Raw genomic sequence first — 21,172 nt, 5'->3', positions numbered from 1 at the left:
GAACTGCCGAAGCCTCTGCACTATCAAAGTCGTTTAACGCCCCTCTAATGGCCTCAAAATGTTTATTGTAAAACAACACAGTTTCAACCCACGTACCCCAACGAGTTACCACTGGTTTGGGAGGTAAAGGCACATTTGATAGTTTTTCTTTGTAGGTCTTGATGTGAGGAGCCTTTACAAACACTGTCTTTGTGGGTGAAATCATTTTATTTACATTCACAAACATGGAACATACTTCTACAGCAAGGCGATATAATCCATGAGCAAAGCATGTCACATGAATCAAATTGGGATAAAATACTCGGAGGGAGCAGCATCTGAAATAAACACAAACACCGTTTCATCTGCAGAAGATTCTGGAAATATTTTTCTAATACTCTCGTTCACAAATCTGGTGATCATAGAATGATTTACTTTTTCGAGTTCTTTGCAGGCCGCTAAATAGGAAGAAGGAGGCTCTTCTTTCAAAGCACCAACAATTAAATCTGCAGTGTAACAGCCACAGGTGTCTGTAGCAACTAAAATCCAGATAGTGCTGTCCTTGAGTTCATTGTGTATTTCTTCCAGAACATCTACATAAATAGTCAGTATGTAATTTTTTTGCAATGTTGATTCATCTGGTACATTTTGATTGAAGCAGTATTTGAGCAGGAAGCATTTGAGGATACGGTTTGTATGTTTGTGAAGAGGAATATTGCCTGCAGTGAATGCTTCATGTAGATCCATGTTACGCTGGCTTTTTTGGTTACCTTTGGATAAATCCCTGCTACTGCAATTTGCTTTTGTCAGAAGTTATTGTCATGGTGCTTTCTTCTGCCTTCCTGTGATATGAAGGCTAGCCTTGACATGCTGGTTTATTTGAAACTTTTTTTGTTGTTGTTGTTGCATGAAACGTTTTTCTTGCAAACTCAACAATATAAAACAATTCCATCATATGTAAATGTTCCAGGATGGTCAGCTATCCATAAAACGATGTTTCTTTTTTTGGGTAGCATCGTGCTCAATGCGTTACACACTACACATCGTAAACATATTCAACTGTGTACAAGTAAATAGACAGCAAAACTGAAACAATAGACATGCAACTAAAAGCTTGTGTAGTTTAGTTTAATTGTTGCTGACGCCTGTGGTATGACAGTAGGGGATTAATGAGGGGTGCGGCCGCAGCAGCATTGACTCTCTCTGCCTGTTCCTGTTACTCTTCTGTAATGATTTTGCTAGGCAGTGGCCTCTTGGTTGGTGAATGCACACAGTACTAGGTCATGGTCAATCTGTGAGACATCAAAACTAGATCAAGCTAGAGACTGCCCAGCTAAATTTTTAAAATATTGTAAGCACAGAGCGAAAATACGCATCATCACTAGTTTTTAGTTAAACTATGCGAGAACTGGTGAAAAGCAGCCAAAAATGCAAATGCATATGAAACATGCAAATGCACCTAATCTGGTCTCTAGTGATGGAAATGCCATGTGACTAGGGCCTTCCGTCGGTGAGACCGTTCGCCTGGTGCAACTCTTTCAAGTTGATGCCAATTAAGTGACTTGCGTGTCAATGGGGATGAAATGATGATGATAAGGGCAATGGAACACCCAGTCCCTGAGCAGAGAAAATCTCCGATCCAGCTGGGAATCGAACAAAGGCCTTTAGGTATGACATTCTGTCGCGCTGACCACTCACCTACCAGGGGCGGACATCTCTAGTGATAATTAACTTCTTAAAGTAGAGTATAGGTGAAGCAGAAAGTCAAATTCCGCTGTCTTGTCTACATAATGACACAACTGCATAATTTGGCTTCAGTGACATCATCATTTACTGTGCTGTGCTCCAGGCAAGGAAATGGAAAGTAATATTGTAACAGGAACATGGTTCCTGGAAAGGAATGTTTTCTCAGCACTTAATTACAGCCCCAATACTTTCATTTTCTGTTAATGATTCATACACTGTTCATAATTTAACTGGAACAAATTAAATCTGTCCTTATACTCATGATAAAATGAATACACAGTAACTGGCACAACAGTAAGACTTCAGGTCTGTAGAAAGTTTGTACAATTCATAATTTATTTACTACACTGATGCATTTAATTTTTGGTGTGCAATATTTTTCATCATTATAGCTTATTTATATTTTTTCAATAATGCTTCATTTTTGTTAAATGCACCTTAAAAAATAGAACATTTCCCTAGGAAAAATTGCAGGAAGGTAATGTTTCATGGGGTAGGGGTTGAGGAAGGCAGCTGAAGCATTTCTGTCAGAGTGTGCAGAATCACATTGATGTGGCTCTACAGCCCAAGCTGGTTGGCCCCAAATGTTGTGTATATATGGGGACAGGTGGACAGGGAGAGGAGAGAGACAGAGTGTTCATGGGAGTGTGGGAAAATGGGACTGTGTATGAGACGGTCCATCCAGTGGGTCGACCTGAGGTGCCCATAAGTGTCTGTCGCAGGGAGCAATGGAAGCTAGGTCTAATTACATATGGTCTCTGTCACTCATATGACACCAAAATTATATGACACTCAAACTGTCTTACACAGTACTGAAAAAATATACAGATTACAATTATATTACAAAATTTCTGGTGGGGCGGGCCTTAAGAACTAGCCGTCCATGAAAAGCGATATCTACATTTAATATAACAATAGCTGGTTGTTGTTTTCACTTTTTTGTACGGATTAACCTGTTATAGAAAAATGTTTAGAAACCCCCAACCCCTCCCTGTCTGCTCCATTACACACCCACCAGTTATTCACCCTAATGCCCTTCATTAATACTTTGACAGAAATATTGTCTAGTTTAGCTATTTTTATAGAACTACACTGCTCTTATTAAGCAACGTATGCCTATTGAAGATTAGTCTTTTCTGCTGAATTCAATTTACTACTGACATACAACATTTTTACACAGGCTTCAGAAGGTCATACAACATTTTTATAACACAGACTTCAGAAGGTTTCTACAACAAGTACTCACTCATTCACTCACAGCAGTCACTTGTGATGATCTTTCCAGGGAATACAGAATGCTTTCACTTTTCATTTACCTAGCAATTATTTGCAGCATCACTGTAGTAGTATTTGTACTCAAAATGAGTAGCATTCTGCTCAGAAATTCAACTGGGGCTTTAATGATAATGTGGCATGAAGGGCATGCCACCTACAAATTTGTAAGTCATAAGAGTAGCTCATAAGAGAATGTGCTTTATTTTTCTAAAACTTTGAGGAATATAATCAGGCAGTCATATTCTACATAACTGATATTTTAACAGCATGGTCTCCCAGTATTTCAAGACAAACTATGACTGAAGCTGACTGAGATCTATATTCACAGCAGCATAACAGTGAATTATTATTCTGTAGATACCAGTGTGGTGAAGTTAAACTCACAGTTGACTACAATTGTGTTTGTTGTTTTAGCTATGGTTGCTGGCTGAGATTATACAAAGTCTACACCCAGCTTTAATTTTAATAAAGTGAACAAAGGGTCTTATACATAATTAAAGAGAAACCTTTGTTTTTTTGTAGAGTACGTGTTGCATTGATGTATATTGGCTGCCTCTTTCTAAATATTGTCCCAATATTTCTCAGTAAAGGTAAAAACCCAAGTGGTTGAATAAACTGTTGTGTGATGAGTGAAACTGGATTAGCAGACTAAGAGTAGATGGATGAGGATGAGCAGCAACAATCCAGCACTTAATTCCAGCTGCTAAAGAGTGTGGGTGTGTGCACGCACATTCACAAGCACAAGTGTGTGAGTCAGAGAGAGAGAGAGAGAGAGAGAGAGAGAGAGAGAGAGAGAGAGAGAGAGAACATCTCTACATAGTGTTATAATGCTAGCTGAGGCATTATCTTTAGGGCAATGACCAAAAGTGCCTGAACATTCTGATGAAATTGCTGATTCTTTGCCAGAGCACTGCCTGAAGTGTTGATTCTAGTATCTGCCATCAGTTGTGTTACTTCCTCCTGATGAGCACAGCGAGGCCACATGCTGCAGAATGCTGTCTGGAACTTAAAAACAGCATTAGCATTGTAATATGACAAGTGATTCTGAAAATTTTGGGGAGAAGAGTATTGTTTAATGTCATGAGTTCCAGATGGTGGGGAACCTATGGTGACATTCCATTGTGACTGAGGTTCATTGTCCTTTAAATTTGAGAAGAATGGCTGAATGGGGAGTCAGATTTAGATTTTAGAGTGTACAGGATAGCTCCTGTCATATGTAAGGTTTTCTGGTGTCTGCTGTGTATGGAATGAGCTCCACTTACTCAAGTAAGTTGAATTGCATCAGTATTACTTGATTATGATGCTGGATAATCATACCTAATGGTGTCTGGACATCCACTGTATGGGGCTCATGCATCACGATGATGGTTCCTGCAAATGGACTCATGATATTAACTTAAGTATCTGGTACATATTTTAAATTGTATTCATGTATCATCCTACATTTTAAATTAGAGAGTCTGAGTGCTTTGTTTTTAAGTGGTGTTAGCCATGAGGTGAAGTTCTACCTAGCTGCTACCTGGTAGTTGGTGAAAAATTTGCATTCCTTTGCTAGATGCTCAATGTTGTCATTGATACTGGACCACTAACAATAGTGAGTAGTCAGCTACTCTGTCCATATTATACCTCATTTGACTCACATAAGTTGACTTAAATAATACCTAACTGTACCAACAGATGGTGTTACTGGTAAAATACAGGGTGATGACTGGATCAGTTGCCTGTCACATTAAAGCGAAAACCTACCCAAAATGCATGAATGCAAGGACTGTCTGCAACACTAAGGCATGGCTGCTTCAGTCATTCTGTGATATCTTGTACCCTGTCAGAGCTGGGTGAGCCTACTGAAACACACTATACTGAAGACTGTATCAGTATAAAAGTCACTTAATATATACATGGTGGCAGAACCTCCTCTTCATTCTGGGAGAAAGTGCATTAATTTATGGACAGCATTTCTGAAATGAATAGTCTGTTCTTTCTGACTGCCTATGGGAGGGGAGTACTCTGATGCCACCGGCCGGTGTGGCCGAGCGGTTCTAGGCACTTCAGTCTAGAATGGCGCGACTGCTATGGTCGCATGTTCGAATCCTGGCTCGGGCATGGATGTGTGTGATGTCCTTAGGTTAGTTAGGTTTAAGTAGTTCTAAGTTCTAGAGGACTGATGACATCAGATGTTAAGTGCCATAGTGCTCAGAGCCATTTGAACTCTGGTGCCATTTTGTGATAGTTCTTTGGTAACCACGATGGCTTCCCTGGTGTGGAAAGAACAAAGCTAGGAGCCGACATGAATCCCACCTATGTACTGTTTTGCATGTGGTACAATAAATGAAATGGGTGTCATTTTGATGGAGTTGGTGGAGGAACAAATACAGGGTGAGTCACCTAACATTACCGCTAGATATATTTCGTAAACCACATCAAATACTGACGAATCGATTCCACAGACCGAACGTTAGGAGAGGGGCTAGTGTAATTGGTTAATACAAACCACAAAAAATGCACGGAAGTATGTTTTTTAACACAAACCTACGTTTTTTTTAAATGGAACCCCGTTGGTTTTGTTAGCACATCTGAACATATAAACAAATACGTAATCAGTGCTGTTTGTTGCATTGTAAAATGTTAATTACATCCGGAGATATTGTAACCTAAAGTTGACGCTTGAGTACCACTCCTCCGCTGTTCGATCGTGTGTATCAGAGAGCACCGAATTACGTAGGGATCCAAAGGGAACGGTGATGGACCTTAGGTACAGAAGAGACTGGAATAGCACATTACGTCCACATGCTAACACCTTTTTATTGGTCTTTTTCACTGACGCACATGTACATTACCATGAGGGGTGAGGTACACGTACACACGTGGTTTCCGTTTTCAATTACGGAGTGGAATAGAGTGTGTCCCGATATGTCAGGCCAATAGATGTTCAATGTGGTGGCCATCATTTGCTGCACACAATTGCAATCTCTGGCGTAATGAATGTCGTACACGCTGCAGTGCATCTGGTGTAATGTCGCCACAGGCTGCCACAATACGTTGTTTCATATCCTCTGGGGTTGTAGGCACATCACGGTACACATTCTCCTTTAACGCACTCCACAGAAAGAAGTCCAGAGGTGTAAGATCAGGAGAACGGGCTGGCCAATTTATGCGTCCTCCACGTCCTATGAAACGCCCATCGAATATCCTGTCAAGGGTTGGCCTAGTGTTAATTGCGGAATGTGCAGGTGCACCATCATGCTGATACCACATACGTCGACGCGTTTCCAGTGGGACATTTTCGAGCAACGTTGGCAGATCATTCTGTAGAAACGCGATGTATGTTGCAGCTGTTTGTTACAACACGCAACTGAACGTCGGAGGTTTCAAGCGCCAACTTTAGGTTACAATATCTCCGGATGTAATTAACATTTTACAATGCAACAAATGGCACAGATTACGTATTTGTTTATATGTTCAGATGTGCTAACAAAACTAACGTGGTTCCATTTAAAAAAAATGTAGGTTTGTGTTAAAAAACATACTTCCGTGCATTTTTGTATGGTTTGTATTAACCAGTTACACTAGCCCCTCTCCTTACGTTTGGTCTGTGGAATCAGTTCGTCAGTATTTGATGTGGTTTACGAAATATATCCAGCGGTAACGTTAGGTGACTCACCCTGTATAGCTGCAACAAGCAGAATAAACTTAATGCAATAGATAATCTTAAGTGATTTTTTTAGTCTGGTGATGAGACACAATTGGATGGCTGCTTGTGATGTCCCAGATGAGTACTAGCTGAAAAAATAGGTTAAGAAACTCCACTTTGGACTGGCTTCTTGAGAGATGTATGAAACAGTTGTTCAGTGTTTGCCAATTGGTGTTCTTTTATGACCCTATAGTGGTTATGTTGTCTAAATAGTTCAACAACATCGAATGTGGTACATTATTTGTTCCAGGAACCTGGGAAACATGAAAATTCCTAGGAGATGCCACAGGCATTGATACAGGACTGGCTAGCTGTATACTGTTGGGAAGTTTCACCCAATTGCTATTAAGATGGAAGCTACAGAGTGGCTTCTGCCTGATCTGTATTCAAAAGACATTGTCCTCAAGAAAATTTAGTCAGAAGCTTTTCAGATGAGTGAAATCGATACTTTGTGTTGGGCATTAATTAGCATTAAAGTGGCCATAAGTCTGAGTTACTCCATCCTGCTTTTTAATCAGAACACGGAGGTTCTCCGTTGACTAGAATTTATCTGTGTTGATACATGTAGATTCTAGAGGTGATGAAACTGTAAATTTATGGGGTCCCTTGATGCAAAACAGAATGAGCATTCCACTGGTGGAATTTGGCTCTACACCTGACTTCAACACAGTTTAAGCCTGAAAACATTTCAGACAGCTCAGGCTATATGTAAAGCTGTTGGAGATGAACTGTGTTGACTATCGCATGATATGTCTATATTTGCCACAGAATACCTAAATTTTTTTATGTATAATCAAGCATGAAAGGGGAATTGCTTGTTCTGTAGTTGTTACTACGTAGCGTTGTGACTTACATTTTATATTGTTTGAGATGTGTTGTTTATGATACAAACACTGTAATTCACATGCTACAATTAAAAATGGCTCTACATTCAAAATTACCGTTATGACAATTGGAAATAACATTAACAGTCAGAGGAGAAAACATCCTTAGAAAATATTATGTGAACCAAACACAAGAAAAGATAATAACGAATATGGTTTGCTAAGACATTGTTCACCATTTGCCAAATGTCAGTCTTTACTTTTGTGTTATGCTTTTATGTATACCTTTAATTTAGTAAATTTCAAGAAAGTTTATGCTTAAAACGAAAATGGACAACCAAGCAGGAAAAAGCAGCAACTTCACATATTGTTTTATTTTAGTTCAGTAGATGAACAAATGTGGTTGATATGGCTCAAAATATTTGTAGATTGGTGGTGAGTGTGCCACTGGTAGACAGCAGGACAAGAAAATGGTTCTGCCATTTCTAAGAGGGTTCTTTTTTTTAAGTGAGTGATGTAGCACACTTATGAAGAGTCTGTTATTGGATATTGATGTTGCTTTTGGTTGGCAATGTCCTGATCGAGTCCATTTCACTTGAGAAAATGCCACTGTGCCGACATTTGAGTATTAAACCATTATATGTTCAGAAATATAATGTATGGTTACCGCAGGGCAGAAATGAAAATCTAAAAACATCAGCAGGAACATTTGTGAGTATCTTCATGCTCATTATCAGTTAAGCAGAACTGCCATTGGTGATAATTAATTGTGCCTTACATGAAAAATAATGAAAAAGGAATGCCAAAACCTTAACAAAAAGAAACTTTTATCCAAAGAAATTAATTTATTCCACATATGACAATAAATTCACTTGATATGATACAGATACACTTTTGAGGAATGTAAGCATGAATTACGGACAACTTAGATGTATTGTGTTATATATATTGTGACCACAATTACAGAAAAAATATTGGGAGAGGCAACATCAAATGTTGCTTTAAGTAATGCATACCCATGTTAACTCACTGCTAAAATGTTGATGAGTTGACACCCCTCCAGCATGTACTCTAATTCCCACCTTCTGTGTTGTCTCTCCAGGTCACTCATCAAGCTGTGCTATCATTTTACCCCTTTCCATTTGGACTCTCACATAACTGTTGAGATAATATACAGAGATGTCAACATTGCAATGCTAATATAAATCAACTCTCTTTTCAGGTGATAGATAGTAGGCAAATGTAATGGAATATTTGAGTTCACTTTGCTTTCCTGAGCAGCATTATTATGACGATGTATATAAGAGGGATTTTGGGAACTTGATAATTTTATTTATTTATTTATTTTTATTTATGGTTTTGTTCTGATATTCACAATTTTTTACTTAAAGGAAACATGTTGTTGGAAGACTGTTACATTGGTGTAGTTCTTGTCAATGCAGAGAATTTTTGGCATTCTGTTTCAAATATTACACTAATTTGTTACATATACAGAGAAAAGTCAAACCAAAAATCACCTCCTATTAGGATAAGATCATTGTTGGTTTAATATTATATTTTTAACTGTTGTGTAGATCCGGATGCATCTCACCCCTCTGGAGATCATGTCTTCATTGATAGCAGCAGTGACACATGACCTTGACCACCCAGGCGTCAACCAGCCTTTCCTGATTGCAACTTCCAATCACCTGGCTGCCCTCTATGAGGTCCGTATTACATTGCGAGGGACGTCGTAGCTCTGCATGGTGTGTTGCATTCTGTCCTCATACTGTTACCTAGTTTCACCATTTGTTCCAATAAGGTAGTTCAGTTGGACACATACTTTTATTTCAGAATAAGTTTTAAGTTGCTTAAAGATATTGTTAAATTAATTACCTTAAGCAGATGCTAAATAATTCAGAAAATGTACCTACCACTCCATTGTTATTACAGCACTAGTATTTCATTGCATGGCACATACACTTGCAACATGGATAAGCCTATCATTACTGTGACCTCATTTTTTAAAGAGTGTACCTGAAATTGCTTTCATTACAAATATAAAAAAGATATTTTGAAATCTGAGAAAGAAGGCCTTAGCATTTTTAATAAATGATGATATCTGACAGCAGATGCTTCTTATAACTATGCTCTTCAATGATAATCTGTAACATTAAGCTTTTATGCAGTTGAAGTTTGGCAATATTGTGTTGAAGTTAATATTCATTATATTTTATTTGACAATTGTATCTGTTTCAGCATGCTCAATCTTTCTCACCTCTCTCTGTAATTAAGGTAGAGATCTCTTGTTAACTAACAATAATTTAAAGCCTCTTAGTTACATGATTTTCATTTGTTAGTATACTGTTTATAACTAGCTTTGAAGTTTCATTCCATTTCCTCAAATGCACAGTAGATTAATACTTGATTCATCAAAATATTGAAATCTGTAGTTTTATCTTTCTCTTATTCATTTCACATTTTAATTTGCATGTGTTTATTGAGAATTCTCATTTCAAATTAGACCAATTATTGGTTATCTAAATCTTTTAAGATCTTTTGAGATTGCTGTAATGTAACAATGAAAGACTGAATTAAATGTAATTTTCAAAATATGTTAACAATAGTGTCATATAATAGTGCTGTTAGCTTTAAATCTGACACAGATGACCATCATTTATATTCATTGCATCGTATGTGTAGCAGTTAATCATAAGTGCAAAGGGATAAGCAAGGAAAGCTGTAGAAGTCTTCAGATGATCTGTACCCCAACATAAAATAATGTACATGTTTATATTTATTCATTATAATTCCTATTTTGACAAAGGCTTCAGCATGATACTAAAGAGAGATATAAATTGAGTTACCTGTTTTGCAGATCTCTCTGTTGCTGCAATCTTTATTATTTTTTATTTTATTTTATATCTGGACTGGCAATAACCTTCCTTTTCATTTCTTTTCCTTTCATTTTTAAGAGCTTATTGCATTTATATTACATTGTTGAACTAAAAGATTAGCTGGCTTGTAAGGAATTATGATGTAAAAGTAGTCCTTAGTTAGTTGTTATGAGCTGAAGTGTTTACCTCAATGAATATGAATATCCTAAATCCAGGAAGAAACGCTCAACAGATTTATATTTGCAGACTTACTTAGTGACTAGCTGATTTAATTTTGAAGGCTGTTTCTATGGACTATGATTAATAAGAACATCTGTAGTCTGCATATATTGGTGCAAAGTTTTGGTTTTTCATTTTCACTCACAGTAGAATTGCATTAAGAAGTAAAAATTGCAGGCACTATGCTGCGTAAATGTGAACAAGGAGCTTCCTCTTTGTTGTCTCTGAAAAAAAAAAAAAAAAAGAAAAAGAAGCATATCTATTAGAAGTAGGAAATACTTACTTTGTTACAGGGTCTGTGGTATTGTGATGTACTTTGCATTGCCCTTCAGACATGTGTGCATGTCGGAAGGAACAGATGCTGCACCAGTCGACAGCTGTATGAAATATGAGAACCATATTTGCTTTCCAAATTTTGCTAATATTTAGCTACACTATCCATTAGTGACAATGTAAATTTGTGCATGAGTATCTGTAGAGTATAGGATGTAGACGAAAATGGTGACATATAGAAGTTTGGGTCCACAAGGGGAGTGGCCGAGATAGACAAGGCAACCATTCACGTAAAGTGGAAGATCTGGTTTCAACTACTGACCCATGAAGAAATTTTCATTGTCACCAATGCATAGTGAGGCCAAAGTTCAGCAGTGTTTGAAAATGTGAATGTGATTCTCTTATTTCATACAGTTGTTGATTACTGCAGTGCAGGCATGTCTGAAGGACATTGTAAAGTACATTAGAACAACATAGACACTCCACTATAGTATTTCACGCCTAATAACTGGGCTTTGATTTTAATTATATACATCACTTCTTATATGGGGCCCACAGTATCTGTGCAAGTATAGGACGTAGAAAAAAGTGGCGACATAAGGAAGTTAGAGTCCATCTGGGGAGCTACTTTTTAGGTTAGTAAACTCTCTCGAATACAGGAGGTGCAACTCCCATCACAACTGACATAAAGCAGAAAATAATACTCCTTAGCTTTCAGCACTGCACCTTACTTCTTGAGACTGTGTGGGGAAGGTTGAAAAAGGGTTTAGATAGTAATAGATCACTCGCCCTAGGCTGAGAGGGGCACATCTGTTGTGAGGTGGAAGGAAATCAGAGGTGAAGGAAAAACTGTCAGAGAGGTTAGGGGTTTCAGAAATAGTAGAACAGTAAGCACTGTGACAGCTTCAGATGAGATACTGTGTAGTGTAAGAAGTAAAGAGGAATTAAAAGAGGAAGAGAGAGAGAAATGTGGAAAAAACAATGCAATTAAGGAATAGGAAGTGTGTGTGTGTGTGTGTGTGTGTGTGTGTGTGTGTGAGGGCGCAGGGCATATGGAGATAAAATTCCAAAAAACCCTATAAATTAAGCTAATCCAGGAGGGTGGCAGGATGAGAAGATACAGGGTGTTCCACTCAAACCTCCCTGATTTCAGAGACTAGGAAGGGAAAAAAAAAAACAAAAAAAAAAAAAACCCACAGTAGATACGACAATGAAAAATGCAGCACATTGTAGAGCATCTCAAAGAATTTATTTATTTATCGTCAGTACACATCTACATGTGAACCATTTGTGGCACAAAGAATATCGGGTCTATATTCAATTTCTTGCCAAGTTGTTTGTAACATTTCCTCTGTTATTGTTGCAATCGCATTAGTGATACGAAGTCGCAATGTAGGAATATCCTCTACTTTGGTCGCATGCACACAGTAGTTCAGGAATCCCCACATGACGAAATCAAGTGGCATAATGTCAGGTGAACGTGGTGGTCAGGAAATGGGTCCACTACATCTGATCGAACAATTGGGAAATTTCCTATCCAGAAACTTGTGAACAGCTGTTGACCAATCCGGCAGAGCTCCATCTTGTTGAAAAATGATGTTTGGTTGCAAATCTTGTATTTGAGGGTACAGAAACTGCTCCAACATGTCCAGATACACTGACCCATTCACTGTTTGTTTCGCAAAGAAGAATGATCCAACAATCCTGTCGTGCATTAGCACACACCAGACGTTTAATTTAAGGCTATCATGAACATGTTAAATAACAATACGCGGATTTTGTGAACCCCAAATCCAAACATTATGCCTATTAATCCTTCCTGATAGATGAAAGATTGTCTCATCTGAGAATAAACATCTTTCCAGGAAGCTGGCATCCATATCAATATGCTGCAGCATATCTGCAGCAAATTGTTGTCAGCGTGGTTTGTCATTTGGCATCAGATGTTGCAGAATTTGCACTTTGTAAGCACACATATGAAGATGCTGGTGAACTACACCATGCAATGCTGATCGAGGTACATCTAATTGCCTAGATGCTTCACAAATTGACTTATGTGGGCTTCTGAGAAATGTTTGTCTGATGCCCTCCACTGTCTCTTCTGAAACTCCATAACGTGCACCACCAGAATGTTTCAGAACACTTCCTGTTGCCAGAAACTTCCTATACCATTCCTTAATTGTTTTCACATCAAGTGGATCTCATTCATATGCACGACAATAATTTCTTTGCACAGTAATTGGCGATTTTGTTTTGGCAAACCACACTACTGCTTGCGCGCCCTGCTGTGGAGTTACCATTTTCACTTCATGCGACCATGTTGGACACTGGCGATGATACTTGGCACTTCTGATGTGGGAATATAGATTATTTGAGATGTTCTACAATGTGGTGCATTTTTCATTGTCGTATCTACCTTTTTTTATTCCCAGCTGTGTGGCTGGATTGAAGAGTTTTTAGCAAACAGAACACAGCATGTTGTTCTGAATGGAGAGACGTCTACAGACATTAAAGTAACCTTTGGCATGCCACAGGGGAGTGTTATGGCACCACTGCTTTTCACATTATATTTAGATGACCTAGTAGATTGTGTCGGAAGTTCCATGCAGCTTTCCGCGGATGATGCTGTAGTATACAGAGAAGTTGCAGCATTAGAAAATTGTAGCAAAATGCAGGAAGATGTGCAGCGGATAGGCACTTGGTGCAGGGAGTGGCAACTGACCCTTAACGTAGACAAATGTAATGTATTGCGTATACATAGAAAAAAGGATCCTTTATTGTATGATTATATGATAGCAGAACAAACACTGGTAGCAGTTACTTCTGTAAAATATCTGGGAGTATGCATGCAGAATGATTTGAAGTGGAATGATCATATAAAATTAATTGTTGGTAAGGCAGGTACAGGTTGAGATTCATTGGGAGAGTCCTTAAAAAATGTAGTCCATCAACAAAGGAGGTGGCTTACAAAACACTCGTTCGACCTATACTTGGATATTGCTCATCAGTGTGGGATCCGTACCAGATTGGGTTGACGGAGGAGATAGAGAAGATTCAAAGAAGAGCGGTGTGTTTCGTCACAGGGTTATTTGGTAAACGTGATAGCATTATGGAGATGTTTTGCAAACTCTGCAAGAGAGGCGCTCTGCATCACGGTGTAGCTTGCTGTCCAGGTTTCGAGAGGGTGCGTTTCTGGATGAGGTATCGAATATATTGCTTTCCCCTACTTATACCTCCTGAGGAGATCTTGAATGTGAAAGTAGAGAGATTTGAGCACGCACGGAGGCTTTCCGGCAGTCGTTCTTTCCGCGAACCATACGCGACTGGAACAGGAAAGTGAGGTAATCACAGTGGCACGTAAAGTGCCCTCCACCACACACCGTTGGGTGGTTTGTGGAGTATAAATGTAGATGTAGATGTAGATGTAGGAGATACTGTAGCTTACTGGTTGTTGCTGGATTGAAGTTTCAGTGAGAGCCTTGATGAGAGGTGTACATCAACATCCAGAAATACAGCTTTTGATGGAGACTAGGTGAATATGTATTGGAAAAAGGAGTTACATTGTTGCAGGAAATTGAGGAGATGGTCTTCATTGCACGTGTAGACCACAAATATATCATTGATGAATCTGTATCAAGCCAGGAACAACAACTTCTGGGTGTTGAGGAATCCCTCTTCCATGGTACCCATGAGAAGTTTGGCATGGGATGGTGCCATCGGTCTGATTGGAGGACGTTGAGTCATGAGGAATGTAGCAGTAAAGCCATATCCACAGAGAAAATTATACTGGAATGGTCTGCCATCAGATGAGGGATGGTTTGGAGCTCAACACAATTTTTTCAGAAAAGAATTGGGTGCTGATGATAGGTGTCGGGGCTCCCTGGAGTACCTGGAGGAATAATTGTTCAGGGAGAGAGGGGAAGCTGATACTTTCAGATTGAAGTCAGTATCCTACAAATTACAATTTTTATTACTTCACAGTTTGTTGGTCTGGAAGCTGTAGCTGCAGGGTACGACCAGCTTCCAGCCATACCCCACTATCCGGCCTGCGCTCTAGTGGAAACGTCCCCTGGAAAATGACCAGAAAGGTATGCATCCACCCCCTGCTGCCATGAACCAGTTGAAGAAGGCAGTGATAGCTGTGGTGTGGGTGGGTCCATCTCCATGGATAGGGTGAGAGGAGGCAAAGGCTCTGGGCTCTGTCTCCATCCCATCATCCTGCAGTGTCATACTGACACCTTCTGGCGACTGCTGTGGCCGCGCTGTCCTCTGGACCCATGAATCTGCTGGAAGAGAGACTGAAAGGTCATCATGTACGTGACAGAGATGAAGTTGATTTTGATGGCGGCACTGCAAACCATGTGGACCTGAAACAAGATACAGGCAAGTGCCTAGTCGACGGATGATCTCACCTCGCACCCACTGTCTGCTGCCACTAAAAACCGTATAAAAGAGACAATATCATGTGGCATGAAGCGATATTGTGGACTTCTTGCGGTGCCAGATGTTGAGGGGGGGGGGTGGAGCAGGTGGAGCAGTGTATGATGGCGGCGGCCATGAAGCAATTCCCCTGGCAATGGTCCATCTCGTGGGTGTGAATGATACGAGGCGAGAAACAGTTACAATGCGTGATCCCTAGTGTGTGCGGAGGGAAGTTGGGAAGTCTGCTGCTTCAGTGCTCTGACAAAACATTCTGCATTGCTGTTTGGCTGTGGATGGAACAGTGCACTAGTTAGATGCTGTATGCCGTTGCATTCACAGAATGTTTGAAATTCATGTGATGTGAACTGAGGTCCATTGTCTGCCACTGTTAATTAGGTAAACCTTCTAGGCAAAAAATCAAAGACAACACCTGAATTCATGGGCACAGCAAAAGGAAACTTGCTATATGAGTCAATCACAATTAACCAGCGAGTGTTCCAAAAGGGTCCCGCAAAAGCTATGTTCACATGTTGCCATGGCGATTGCAACTTGGGCCAAGCAGAGAACTTTGGTGGTGGAACAGACTTATTTTCTGCACATGCATGACACTGTGAAGTCACCTATTCTATGTGGGCATCCAAGCCCTGCCAAGTACAGTGTCAGCGTGCTAACTGTTTCGTACAAACCATTCCCCAATGTCCTTGGTGAAGTAACTGCAACATTTCTTTTTGCAAAACTTTAGGGATGAATACAAGTGATTGTCCAGTGTCACTTCGAATGAGAATCACACCTTTCTGTACAGCAAGGCTATGCCAATGTGCAAAGTATCAGCACACTACAGAATTCTTTATGTTATTCAAGGAGTGAGGCCAAGATATGTGAATATAATTGAGCAAAATGTTCAAATTAGGATCAGCTTCCTTGGCCTGTGCAATTTTCTTATAGTCCAGCAGAAAAGACTGAAGCATTTCAGAATCCTGAGCATCGATGCGATAGCAAGATGCAGCAGAAGCATCGAAGTCTGTGTGAGGTCCAATCGGAAGATGTGAAAGTGCGTCCGCTTTACCACATTGAGCTATTGGACAATACACAATCTCGTACTGATATTGAAACAACAACAAAGCCCATCTTTGCAATTTTTGGGCAGTTCATACAGGGACCAGTTTCGTCAGATGAAACAAAGATTGCAAAGGCTTGTGAATAGTTACCAAGTAGAATTTTCTGCCATACAAATTGTGGTGGAATTTTGTGACACCATACACAATAGCCAGTGCCTCTTTTTCAATTTGTGAATAGTTACACTGAGCTTTGGACAAAACTTTTGATGCAAAAGCAATAGGTCTGTCTTTATCACCGATTCTGTGCGAAACCAGTGCACTGATTCCATAAGAGGAAGCATCAACTTTCAATACAACTGGTTTTTCAGGATCAAAGTGAACTAAGCATTGATCACTGAGCAGTGCATCTTCAATTTTTGAAAAGCTAGTTGGCACTCATCTGTCCAAACAAAGGGGACATTCTTGCGATGCAATGGAGCCATGATTTGTGCAGCATTCAGTGTGTACCGAATATAATAGTTCATATTCCCTAAAACTGACTGCAGTTCTGTAATATTGTGAGGAACTGGCAAGTCTCACATGGCTAACAAATGTGACTGCAGAGGATGTACACCTTTACTGTTTATGACATGACCAAGATACTGCAATTCTGGTTAAAAAAAATCACACTTGTCCAGTATACGCTTTAGTCCTGCATCAGATAACAAATGAAACAAAGTACGTAAATTTGCAATATGTTGTTCAGGTGTACGACCTGCTACTACAGTATTGTCCAAATAGTGAACGGCTTGGCACCTGTCCAGTCAGCTGTTCCAAATACCATTGAAAAATGGCGGGTGAAGAAGCACTGCCAAAAGGCAAACACAAATATTTAAACAAGTCCAAGTGAGTATTCACTACACACACTTTTTGAGATTCTTCATTGAGCGGTATACCAAGATAAGCATCACGCAAATCAGGTTTTGAAAAATAGCATCCAGTGCCTAATTTGTCCATGAGATTTCCTGGGTGTGGTAATGGATAAGTATCAATGACTGTTTATGGGTTGACTGTAGACTTAAAGTCAACACAGAGGCAAATGTGACCTGAGGATTTGGGAAGCAAAACCAGTGGACTTACCCTTCACTAGCTGATATGGGCACAACAACTCCGCTATCTTGCAATTCTTTTTCAGCTATGACTTTGTCCCATAACGGAATGGGAACAGTTTTGGCCCAGAAAAATTTCAGCCGAGCATTTTCTTTCAGCATAATATGTGCAACAAAATCGTTAGCTTTGCCTAAATCTTCAGAAAACAGTTCCAAGAAGTCTTTTAGCAAGCTAGCTACACTGTCTTTTGCATTGAATGCTGACATTGACAGCACATTGTCGTGAATGTTACAGCCACACAAGTCAAAAGAATGTTCTCACACTCATGTGATTGTAGCACTGTAAATGTCACTGTTCACGTATGCGAGCGGTACATAGCAGGCAAAGTACATGTTCCGAGAAAGGGAATGTCTTGTCCATTATAAGCTGTCAGTTGCGTGCTAGTTACAGGCAGCATGGGGAGCCTAACAGTTCATATGTGTGACAATTGGGCAATGTCATGGAGGCACCCGTGTCCAACTGAAATTTCCCACAAATAAGTAAATGAACAAAAAGTTTGTTTGACTGACACATCACAGATGAATCTGCGTACTTGCTAGTTGCAGATTTTGAATATACTGCATGGGCCTTGTGACAAGAGTTTTGTGAATGGGCTGAATGCTTATGTTTGTTCCATTGCAAACATACACATTGCACATGTCCTTCCCTACCACAAGCGTAACACTGAGCTTGTCGGTAGGGGCAGTCTTGGCATTTGTGCCGTATATAACACCGAGGGCAAGACTTAATTTTGTTCACTTGGGTAGTCGCCTGTCTACATGGTGTGAACGGTTGTTTACCCAGTGTGGCTAGTGCACACCACTGTTGCGGAATGGGGTGATTGCAACTAAGGGACTCAAACCGACAAATAGCTGAATGCAAAAATGTTTGAGCCGACAAGGCACCGGAATCATACTGTTCTAATATTTGCACTACCTGCTGAAATGATGGATCAGACTGTTCCTCAAAATTTGTTCTCTGATTTTGACATCAGACCCAATATACATGATCACGTCACGCAACATAATGTCTGAATATAAAGCACCACAAGCACATTTAAATTTGCATTTTCTTGTCATACCCTGCAAATCTGTTACCCCCTCGCGATATTTGTTCTGACCATTTTTTGCAATTAAAGAACTGATACCTAGCTGCTACCACATTCACTTGTTGATCACAATAATTTGTTAGGGAGCTGATAATCTGGTTGTAATTAAGTTCACTCAGAGTGGCACTCAGAAAAGGTTTGTGTTTTATTATAAACCAAGAAAAATATTTTAATCATTAACTACACATAGGTCTGAAAAACAACACTCTCCATTATGTCCTTCCCTCACAAAGACACCATAATAATAACTGAACTGACACAGCTTTTAAAATTCTTACTTTTTCATTTTCCATAAACATATCTTTTCTTCAGTAAAGCACTAGATGTTTTGGCATTGCTAATGCTGGCTGACTATAATAATATTTTCTCAGTCTAATTCATTTATGTAAAAAATTAAATTTCTTTTATCCTCATTGTAAAACCATAAGACAGTTTTATCAATTCTCATTTCTCACAAAATATTCTCATCTTACAGTTCATCACCAAACACCATCATTAAAAATAAATTCACCTTACAGAAACATTCATTTTCTCATTACCATGTTACAGATTCCAAATGCAGCATTATGACATTCAACTCACTATATACCACAAAGAAAATCATTTTCAGAACAGAATAAATGCTCAGGAGGAATTGATTGAGCCTTTAACTTTAAGGTTACTCTAAACATTGACCAATAACACTGTAAAAAATTAAACTAATTACTTCTCATGAAAGAACATAATAAAATATAAATCATGACTTACCCCCCCCCCCACCCTCCCCTTCTGACTCTGACCAAAATCTACCTAAAAATCCTTCCTCAAACTCACATAGGTTGTGCCATCATTAGTGTATTGATTTGAGCTTAATGCTTCACCTTCCAGAATCTTGTTAACAAACTTGATTTTCATAGTCATATTAGATACAAGATTATCTCTTCAGTTATGCAGAAAATCTACAGGATGTGAAGTATCTTAACCTGAGAAGTTTTTCACTGGAATGTTGCAAAACATGGTACCAACATTGTTCAAAAGATTTCAATTAACTACATCATTTGACAATTTTTCAACTTTTTTGCACAAAACAGAAACACTACTTTCTAGGGTGTCAGTTTTGGTGTTACTTAATTTTACATTTTCTGCGAGTTCCCTGTCTAATGTTTTCACATGTTCAACAAAACTACTTTCAGTAAGGGGCAGTTTGGTGTCAACATTAGTTTCTGAAGTTGAAATTCAACTATTTACAATTTTGTCAACAGTTCTTATTTCCTCATGCACTTCTTCAAAAGCAATTTTGTTTCTGACTTCAGTAATCTCATCTTTGACATTTTTAACTTCATTATTAAATTTAAGTTCGGTGTCTTTCATTTTGAACTCCACAGATTCTACTCCACTGTGTAACCTCTCAATTTTTTGATTGATATCATTTAACTGAGCAGTGTTTTTACTGATGCAATCAAATAGCACTCCTATTGAATGACCAATGTCTGTGAAATGAATCTCATTATTATTGCTCATTTTCGTAACAATGACAGCATGGTATTTACACTGTGCGATCAAAAGTATCCGGGTACCTGGCTGAAAATGACTTAAAAGTTCACGGCGCCCTTAACTTAAAAAGTTCAATGCTGGAATTCAGTATGGTGTTGACCCACCCTTAGCCTTGATGACAGCTTCAACTCACACAGGCATGCATCCAGTCATTTGCTGAAGGTTTCTTAGGTAGCACTGAGGAGAGGTATCGATATCGGTCGATGAGGCCTGGTATGAAGTTTGGGTTCCAGAACATCCCAAATATGTTCTGTAGGATTCAGGCCAGGACTCTGTGCAGGCTAGTCAATTACAGTGATGTTATTGTCATGTAATGACTCCACCACAGGCTGTGCATTATGAACAGACGCTCGATGGTGTTGAAAGATCCAGTTGCCATCCCAGAATTGCTCTTCAACAGTGGAAAGCAAGAAGGTGCTTATAACATCAATGTAGGCCTGAGCTGTGATAGTGCCACACAAAACAACAAGGGGTGTAAGCCCCCTCCATGAAATACACAACCACACGATAACACCACCGGCTCTGAATTTTACTGTTGGCACTACATACGCTGGAAGGTTATGTCCACTGGGCATTCGTCATACCCACACCTTGCCATCGGATTGCCACATTGTGTACCGTGATTCGTCACTCCACACAACATTTTTCACAGTTCAGTTGTCCAATGTTTATGCTCCTTACACCAAGCGAGGCATCATTTGGCATTTACTGCCATGATGTGTGGCTTGTGAGCAGCCCCTCAACCAGGAAATCAAAGTTTTCTCTCCTCCTGCCTAACTGTCACAGTACTTGCAGTGGATCCTGATGCAGTTTGAAATTGCTGTTTGATGATCTGGGTAGATGTCTGCCTATTATATGAAGGCTGTTTCTTTTTTTTTTATTTTATTTTATTTTAATTTTTTTTTCAACCTCCGATTCGCTGTAAATAAAAGAAAAATGTACAGAAAATAATAATTTTATTACCAAAAGTTCAGTAAAGTCTTAACTTATTTTTCTGCATAATCGCCAAAACGATTGAGGCACTTGTCATACCGTGACAC

At 39.3% G+C, this 21,172-nt stretch overlaps 1 protein-coding gene across 4 annotated transcripts in view; it reads left to right on the top strand.

The window, feature by feature from the left end:
• LOC126188835 (cAMP-specific 3',5'-cyclic phosphodiesterase 4A-like) overlaps positions 1-21,172 on the top strand; it is a 323,773-nt gene that overhangs the window by 85,092 nt on the left and 217,509 nt on the right. For 3 of the 4 annotated variants that reach the window (XM_049930451.1, XM_049930450.1, XM_049930449.1), the window contains exon 5: positions 9,090-9,221. In XM_049930451.1, coding sequence (XP_049786408.1) covers positions 9,090-9,221 — 132 coding nt within the window. Of the gene's footprint in view, positions 1-9,089; positions 9,261-21,172 lie in introns of those variants that run through there. The other variant, XM_049930452.1, reaches the window with a different exon arrangement.

Source organism: Schistocerca cancellata, chromosome 5 (assembly GCF_023864275.1).
Source record: "Schistocerca cancellata isolate TAMUIC-IGC-003103 chromosome 5, iqSchCanc2.1, whole genome shotgun sequence".
Classification (NCBI taxonomy): domain Eukaryota; kingdom Metazoa; phylum Arthropoda; class Insecta; order Orthoptera; family Acrididae; genus Schistocerca; species Schistocerca cancellata.
Note: the sequence above shows the minus strand (reverse complement) of the source record. Positions and strands in the feature narration are given on the sequence as shown.